The following is a 6,000-nucleotide window of genomic DNA, read 5'->3' as shown; positions in this document are numbered from 1 at the left end:
CCTCTCGGGCGCTCCCTGCCAAGCCCATGATGTAATGGTGTATGTTAATCAGTAGCATGTGGGGAGCTCCGGCTCCGGCGGCTCAGTCCTTCCCGAGCCGACACTGGAGGCAGCAGCAGCGGCGGCGGCGGCGGCCCGGACCCGCAGCGCCGCACTCTCTCAGCGCCGCCCGCCCCGACGGCATGGCCCGCGGCCCACGCTCCGGGCGCCCGCAAGCCCGCTGAGAGCCGCCGCGGCCCCCGACCCACGCGTGGGGCCCCAAGCAGCCGGGATGAGCCGCGCCGAGGTGAGCGCCCCCACCCTTGAGACCCCGGGAGGGGACCCGCCGGTCACTGGGGGTCCCCTACCCGAGAGAGTTCCCCCTCTGCCCGAGAACTTCTGGGAGGCGGGAAGCCGGAGGCTGGCAGCGAGCGGCCCCTCAAGGGCTGAGCCGCTGGGCTCTTCTCTCCGCCCCTGGCGGCCACCCCGACAGGGATAGGATTGGGGGAGCCCCCGAAGCTGAACTTTCTTCTTTGCGGTCGTTGGGGGGCGTGTGCGGGCGGCATGGAGCCGCAGTCTCTGCGGAGCCGCCCTGCCCGCCGGGGGAAGCAGTGTTTCGGGCTCCGGCTGTCTCAGCGCTTGGCGCGCGCCCGGGGCCGTACGGTCTTCGGCCTGGGAAGCGCGAGCGAGGCGCTGGGCCGGCCGGACCCGCCCGTAGGCGGCGGCGGTCAGAGCAGAATGCCGAAAGCACACACGCTTGTACCCACAAACGCACACGCACGCACACATCTGATCGCTCTGGGCAAAGCAGGCCCTCGGAGACCTGCCGGGTGGGCTGGAGCGGAGCGGCGCGGCGCGGGGGAGCCGGGGCTCCGGCTGCGCCTCCGCCCGCTGGGCGCGGAGCTCTGGGTGGGGAGTTTATTTTTGTCTCGAGCTGCAGCCGCGGCTGCTCACGGCCTAAATCCAGAGGGGCGCCTGGCGGTGGAGATGCTGGCTGTTGCTGTAGATGGAGCTGCAGCCGCTCGGCTGCTTCCCTGGGAGGTGGTGGTGGAGGAGGAGCAGAGGAGGAGGAGGTATAAGAGGAGGAGGAGGAGGAGGAGGAGGAGGAGGAGGAGGAGGAAGGAACTCGGGCGGCTGCTGCCTCCGCCTCTGTTTTGCGTTAGCCCCCACCCCCACCCCCGCGCCCCTTCGCAGCCGCATTGCAAGTTTTCCGCGCGAGGATCTGTTGCTGGTGCTGGCGTCTGCATGCTCAGCCCTCGAGGCCACCCCGGGTGGGGCGTGTGGGGAGCACCGGCCGTTCGCAGCGGCAGCAACAGGAAGCCGTGCGGTCTCCTCCCGCACCTGGGAAGGAGGCTTCTGGCCATTCCCAGAACGGGAATAGCTCCTCTCGCGCATCCGGGTGCGGAGGGGGCCGCCGGAATTTGGGGGACCAAACCCTCCGCGGGGCGCACCCCCCCGCCCCCTCTGATGCACTCGTTTCCCGGGCGCGCTCTCTCGCTGGCCGAGGTCTCACTGCAGCCTTTCTCTCCTTCCAGTGGTGATCGCCGCTCGGGAATGCGGGTGTGAAGGGTCCGAGCTGCCGCCCAGCGGGGAAGAGACCCCGGGACGCCGGAAATCACCACCCCGAAGCTGCGAGAAGGGGGGGGAAGAGAGCATTCTTTCAGTTTGTGTGCCTTGTGGGGAATTTTTTTTTTAATCGTTATTTTTTTTAAAAGAAACATTTCCGCGCTACTTTCTGTCATCATCTCTGGGGAAATCAGCCAGAACCACCGGAACGTAACTGAAACCAGAGAGAGGCAGGAGCCGAGGCAGTACCTGCAGCGTCCGGGCACCAGAGCCACCTTGGAACCGGAACGCGTCTCCGGCGGCCGCGGAGCTGCGGCTCCGCCAAACTTTGGGGCGGGCGGGGCGGGCTGGGGCGCCGAGGGGGCTTCGTAGACCGAGGGCCGCCCCCTAACCATGATGTTTCGCGACCAGGTCGGGGTGCTGGCGGGCTGGTTTAAGGGCTGGAACGAGTGCGAGCAGACTGTTGCGCTGCTGTCGCTGCTTAAGCGCGTGAGCCAGACCCAGGCCCGCTTCCTCCAGCTCTGCCTGGAGCACTCGCTGGCCGACTGCGCCGAGCTGCACGTCCTCGAAGGCGAGGCCAACAGCCCCGGTAAGTGCGCGGCTACGGCTGTCCCGCCTGTTACCCCCCTTCCTCCTTCCCCCACCCGCTCCTGTTTCCCAGCCTCCGGCCAGGGCCCCGCCCCCGGCCGCCTCTCGGCTCGTACACGGAGGGCGCGAGCCCGGGGCCCTTGGCACCTCATCCCCCCCCCCCCGCTCCCCCTTCCCTGCCGCCCACTTACCTCCGCTGGCCGCGTTGGGGTTTTGCCCACTGTCAACTCCTTCAGCCCATTCCGTGTGGTAGCCACGGTAGCATGAATGATTGATTTTTCTCTCATGCAGTTTCCTGGGAAATAAGTAAGTCAGGTCACGTAGAGTCTGGATTTTCTGTTTTTTTTTTTTTCTTCCTTCTTCTTCTTCTTCTTCTTTTGGGCAACGTGGCTTTCTGGATTTCAGCAACATATGAAGAAGCCGGACTGCCCTTCAGAAAGCCAAGCTTTGATTAGGCTGTATGAGGAATACATGGAAATTCAATTTTATTATTCATTTTTCCCCCATGGATATTCCAGTTTTAGAGCTCTGTCTTCAGACTAAGATGCAGGTGACACTACAGACTATTAAAATGGTATTTGCAGTTTGTATTCTATGGGGTTATATTTATCAATCACGACCTTATCGTACTGACACGGATCTTGTAGAAAGGATCTTATAGAAAGGGTCTCGGTGGAGAGCAGGCATGAACCAAGGTCCGTAATGCTTTTTGTTGGAAAACTTCACTGAATATAACAGAATTGTTTCATATTACTCTGCTAGTAGTTACAGACATCTCAACTAGTATAGAAAGTGAATATACTGGGAAGGTTCAGCAGTTTTCTATTTGCTAGCATGGGTGGTGACAGACTGAAATTATATCCTGGAGTGGGGAGGTGGGGGTGAGGTTGGGGGATGGGGAAAGGTCTGTTGGTTGTAATTTTGGATAGGGGAAATTCTTTAGTTCATGCTGCAGCAGGAGGGTGAACAGAGCCCCCAGTGTTTAGGCAGAGAAAAGAATGCAGGGTCCTCTTCCAGCTGTTCCATGTTAAAGCCGCCTGCCTGCAAGACTCAGCAGAGGTCTGGGCTGCCATTTGATGACACGGTCCAGTCCAGGGCGGCAGGGCCTGGGAGACACTAAAGTGAGTGCGTGTGCCTTCAGGGCAGCAAGAGGAGAGCGGGCCTCCTCCTTACTCCTCCTCCCTGGTGTGGTGCTCTTGAGGCTGAAAACCCTTGGATGGGATGTTTCCATATATAGAATCATAGGCTGGAAGTCAGCCGGGAAATCCTTACAGCCCTTTTCCTGACCAGACAGGACCGAACCCAGAGGTCCCTGTGCTGCCAAGTGTGGAAGGCCACACTGAGAGAGATCACACAGGCCCCACTGGGATTCAGCCCGAGCCCAAACAGCCCACCCAGTTACTCATAGGGGTGGCAGGGGCAGGGCCCTTTCTGTTCAGTTCCACATTTATAAATAGCTGAAGGGCCAGCCTCCTTCATAAGGGTGTGGAAGCATAACTAGGAAAAGCCATGATCTACTCTCTTGACTCCCGTCCTTGATATGACAGGGTAGCCTGGTTCAGCTGCTTGATTTTGTTTTCTCAGGTTTGACAAGCAAGGTTATGTAAACTTTCGTGTGTTATAGAATGCAGAGGATTTCAGTATAGTAATTGATGTTGAATGCTTGACTTCACTGCTTATAGGGACTATTTCAAATAATGATAATTAATCTTTAGGCGACTCAAGTGTTAGAGCAACATTTTTGCCCTTTGAGTTAAAGGAGACTTTTCCCCACGTAGCAACAGGTCAGTAAGTAAAAGCATTCAGTGTGTGGTGTAAAAAGTTGCTTACTTTAAAAACCTTGCCATTTAATAAACCAAGAAAAAAAATGAACTTCTCTGAGTTTTTAAAACTCACTTGGTAATTCCTCTCCCCACCCCTCCAAATTTTATTTTACTACACTTATTTGTGTAAGCCCACCTGCTCATGCTGCCAAATGCTGTAGAGGTACCAAATCTAGAGCCATTATGTAAGACAGGGACCATTTTCCAGTTTCTGAATTAATCATTCAACCTGGAGATTTTGCTTCCTTGGAAAACTTTGCACTTGTTTGTTGTATGGCCAGGACAGAAATTCATTAGTGAAGTGTGTGATGGCTCAGTTTACTTCTATATGGGGATCATAAAGAGCATCAAGATGTGTCATGGTCTATCCATGTCTGGAGTATGGCTCTCTCACGTATCTGGAACCTAGCCAAGAACAAGGAAAGGGGCAGAAATGCCCACTCAGCAATCAGAATAGAGGACAGAAAATGTGGGAGACTACTTCAAACCCTTTCTCAGAACATACTTACTTTAGACAACAATCCTAACATTTTTTTTAATGTGAAAAATAATCCATAGCATATTAGGGGTAGCACCTTTAGAATGGGAGGAGGGGCTGCTCTAGCCAGCAGTGCAAGGTGACCCCAGACAGCTTGGCAACCGGGAAAGAGATAGAAACATTCTAACTTTAGACACAAGAATTGGGAGCAGAAGCTCTAAAGTTTGGGAATGTGAGGATAGGAGCCCTCAACTGATCTTGCAGGCATTACTCTGTAATAATGTAAATCAATAATTACCGTTTACCATGAATGAGAGTGAACTACCAAAAAGGGTACGTTTTTAAATACACTCTTTGAGAAGAGAGGGAAATATGCCATAAACTTTGACTATATTGACAGTCAAGGTAATTAACCTCCAAGGCGGTTTTGGTGTGTAAAGCTCTTACCCATTCAGAAAACTAGGCTGTGTAGAATGACTCATTCATTGGCTGGCTGAGGTTTCCTATACCAAAAGCATCATGTATCACTTACTTTACTTTGTAATCATCAATTAAAAAACACATATTTCTTCTGGTGTTGAGAGATTTTTAAACCTTGGTGAATGGGAACCAAATTCATATCTGAGGCATGATCTCAGCATAATAAAAAATTTAATTAGTCATAGTATGAACTTGGCTCTGTTTTCTCCAGGACTGACTTTAAATAGAGAGAGATAATTTTTCACATTAAACATGGTTTGTTTGAGATCTGTGGGATGTATTTTGATACTAACGTTTTAGTCTCTTAAATTTAGCATTTATTGAGAATTTAGTGGTTCACTGGTTTATCCTTTGCCTCAGGTTCATGGTCATCTGAGATCCAAAAAAATGGTTGAGTCAATCCCTATGGGTGTGTGTGTGTGTGTGTGCGTGTGTGTGTGTGTGTGTGTATGTGTATGTTTCCCTCTAGATTTGGTCAATGGGTATTGCTAATGGTCAGCTTCCTAAGTAGAGGCTGATTTCCAGAACCCTCAAATCCTAGATTAGTGCACTTTAGCCACCAGCCCAGATTAACCTTGAGACTTCTGGCCAGTCTCAGTTTGTAGGTTAGTGTTTCTGAGGCTAATAGGTCCTTTGATGCATAAAAATGGCAAAAATGGAACCCACTGACTTTATTTGCAGTTTCCTAAAGAGAAATAGGTTGTGTGGCATTGTTTGTTCATGACTTTTGTCATTTGGACTAGAAATATGTTTTGCAATGGAAACAGTGTAACAAATGAAGGTTCACAAGTACGATCCATAAACACAAAACAGTGCATACTTTCTGGGGCAATTGTATATGTTTGTAGTAAATAAATGGCAAAAAGATTGTTGCTTTACTTATAATTTAAATATAAGAGAAAAGATTATCTGAAATGGCAGTGCTTGAGACAGAGACAATTGTGGAAATTGAAAAAGGACCTCTGTACATATTTACTTTCATTAGAGGTTGAAGATGATGATTCTGTGATTTTTATGGTGTTTGGTTTCCATAGTGTAGGTATGCTGTACCCTGACTTGCTTTTTTAGATCACAAATGGAGTCAAA

At 52.0% G+C, this 6,000-nt stretch overlaps 1 protein-coding gene across 2 annotated transcripts in view; it reads left to right on the top strand.

Annotated features, from left to right (window-relative positions):
• Positions 1-1,938: 1,938 nt before the first annotated feature.
• The window catches only part of SAMD4A (sterile alpha motif domain containing 4A), a 200,229-nt gene continuing 196,167 nt past the window's right edge, over positions 1,939-6,000 (top strand). For both annotated transcript variants that reach the window (XM_021701453.1, XM_021701452.1), the window contains exon 1: positions 1,939-2,134. In XM_021701453.1, the coding sequence (XP_021557128.1) occupies positions 1,939-2,134 (196 nt within the window). The remainder of the gene's footprint in view (positions 2,135-6,000) is intronic.

The sequence above is a fragment of the Neomonachus schauinslandi genome, chromosome 9 (genome assembly GCF_002201575.2).
Source record: "Neomonachus schauinslandi chromosome 9, ASM220157v2, whole genome shotgun sequence".
NCBI lineage: Eukaryota > Metazoa > Chordata > Mammalia > Carnivora > Phocidae > Neomonachus > Neomonachus schauinslandi.
This window is presented reverse-complemented; position numbering and strand designations above follow the sequence as displayed.